This window comes from Cyprinodon variegatus, unplaced genomic scaffold (assembly GCF_000732505.1).
Source record: "Cyprinodon variegatus isolate N-32 unplaced genomic scaffold, C_variegatus-1.0 Scaffold1730, whole genome shotgun sequence".
Taxonomy (NCBI): domain Eukaryota; kingdom Metazoa; phylum Chordata; class Actinopteri; order Cyprinodontiformes; family Cyprinodontidae; genus Cyprinodon; species Cyprinodon variegatus.
Window position 1 is genome coordinate 70,057 of NW_015152183.1, and position 2,099 is coordinate 72,155.

At 34.4% G+C, this 2,099-nt stretch overlaps 1 protein-coding gene across 1 annotated transcript in view; it reads right to left on the reverse strand.

Annotated features, from left to right (window-relative positions):
• The window catches only part of LOC107104418 (solute carrier family 2, facilitated glucose transporter member 9-like), a 29,040-nt gene extending 28,904 nt beyond the window's left edge, over positions 1-136 (reverse strand). Inside the window, exon 1 of the mRNA XM_015404413.1 lies at positions 13-136. Coding sequence (XP_015259899.1) covers positions 13-78 — 66 coding nt within the window. The 5' untranslated portion in view covers positions 79-136. The remainder of the gene's footprint in view (positions 1-12) is intronic.
• Positions 137-2,099: the final 1,963 nt, after the last annotated feature.

Genomic DNA, 2,099 nt, shown 5'->3' on the forward strand with positions numbered 1-2,099 from the left:
GTATGATCTTACTTGAATGAAGGGGAATAAGAGGCCCACGGCAAAGTTTGACAACCAGTTTACAGTGCCAGCGATCATGAATGCAGCAGGTCTGTATGACTGTTCAAATAGTTCCCCAGTCAGGATAAATGGGATGCCGCCTGAAGGAGAGAAAATAGATATATGAACCATTAGTTACAACAAAGTCCTGACAGCAACTAACAGAAACAAATGGCATTAATTCAAAAAACAAATAAACACCTTCAGGGACTTCATAATGTTTTATTTTTTCCTCTTACTGCAAGCATAAGCATGAAGTCTGTTGCAGACCCTGAAGTTGGTTTTATACTTTTTTCTGACTATAATGGCTCAGAACTTGTTTTGCAAAACAACTCAGTTGCATAAGAATGCTCTTCACTTCATTTTCCAGAGTTCACCTCCAAATGCCTGCTGTTCTGAAATAAAGTTAGACAGAAATATGGTTGCAATTATTTTAAAAACCTTGACATATCGGGGGAGATGATGATTAAATTCCTCCTATGTTGAAATATAATGTGTGTTTTGTTTAAGGAGCATGTATTTAAAGGCAACTCCAGCAGAATATAAGTTTCTGTCACTTATGTAGCTGCTGTGGTGTTAAAATACAGTAACGTAACATTTGAGTAGACAATCAATGTCTTTGTTTGTGTAGGAGCACATTAAACATATTCTTTTAACCAATAAATGGCTATTTAGAAAAAGAAATGTCAAAATGTTAAAGCTAAGAAACGTCCAAAGTTGAACTGCCTCCTTAATGAAAGAATTCAAATGCATTTTGTTTGTACAAATGGATTTTTTTCCAGAATACCAAATTCCCATTCAATTGATTTAAACAAAACAAAGAGAAAGATATGCGTCAATTTTCTTATGCACAGTCAAGCAACTTTTTTAGTGATTCTTGAAGTTCATTTAGATGGGAGTCTCCATTGAATGTATATGTAAAACCTGGGCTGATTTATAATTTCCTAGGTTCAGAGTACATGATCTAAGCCATAATTAATATAAAACTTTTTTTTATCCGACTTATCCAATTAAAATACCACACGTTGCCCAATTGAAGGCTTGAAATAACACATATTTCAATACTGGCTGTGTTACCCTTGTTACAGAGATTTCTCTGAATGACATGGCGCAACATTATGTAGTGTCGACAAAAAAGTTTAATCTTCAAAAAAATTTAAATACTGCATCAAAACATCACATGGTGTAATTATCCAGGGGATTCATCAGGTTAAAAGCTCTCTATATGACATAGAGGCTGTGAATTTAGTCCCGGCTCTTTATACTAATTATTTTTTTAAATCTCCATTTAAACCTGATATGTATGATTTGTTTTGTTTCTATTTATTTCTTAACTTTTTGGCCAAATATCCTAATTTCATTCAATATGTCAGTGGACAAATAATACATGTTTATATTTGTATGTTTGTATTCTTAAAGGTGTAGTGGAAGATTTTTGCGAATTTTTAAAAGCACCAGCCGTTTCCACTTTAAAAAGAAAAATGCACATGCACAAGCCTGCACCCGCTCCTGAGAGTGAACACCTATTAAACGTGTGTGAGAGCAGGTGTGAACCCATTTCTCCTCATTCACGTTCTGTTTAAAAGTTGCTGTTTTCATCGCTCATACAAGTTTACTTTCCAAAAGAAGATAAGCAATTTTTCCACTATGTCAGACTGAACACCGGTAAGTGAAAATTGGGACGTGGCACGCCTTACGTAAACATATCACCAGAATAATTGACTATTAGGAGGACCACTTAGTTTGATGATCCATCGGGAAAAATAACATCCTCCACTATAACTTTTACCAAGAACCGTTTTGAGCACTTCAGTGTAGCATGGATGTAAGTTTCAATGTGTTTATCACATCACCCTTGAATTTTTACATCAAAACTCAGTCACTCTAAGGAGTAATTATTTTTATTAATGGAAACAATTTCCTTTAATTCTATCATTACTACTAAGAATAACACATTGCTGACAAAGAGTGATTTGGCTTTCTCCAACAGTACAAAATATGCATGTTAGGTTGAAAGCAGACTATCAATTGATCTTAAATGAGCACGCCAGAGTATTCAT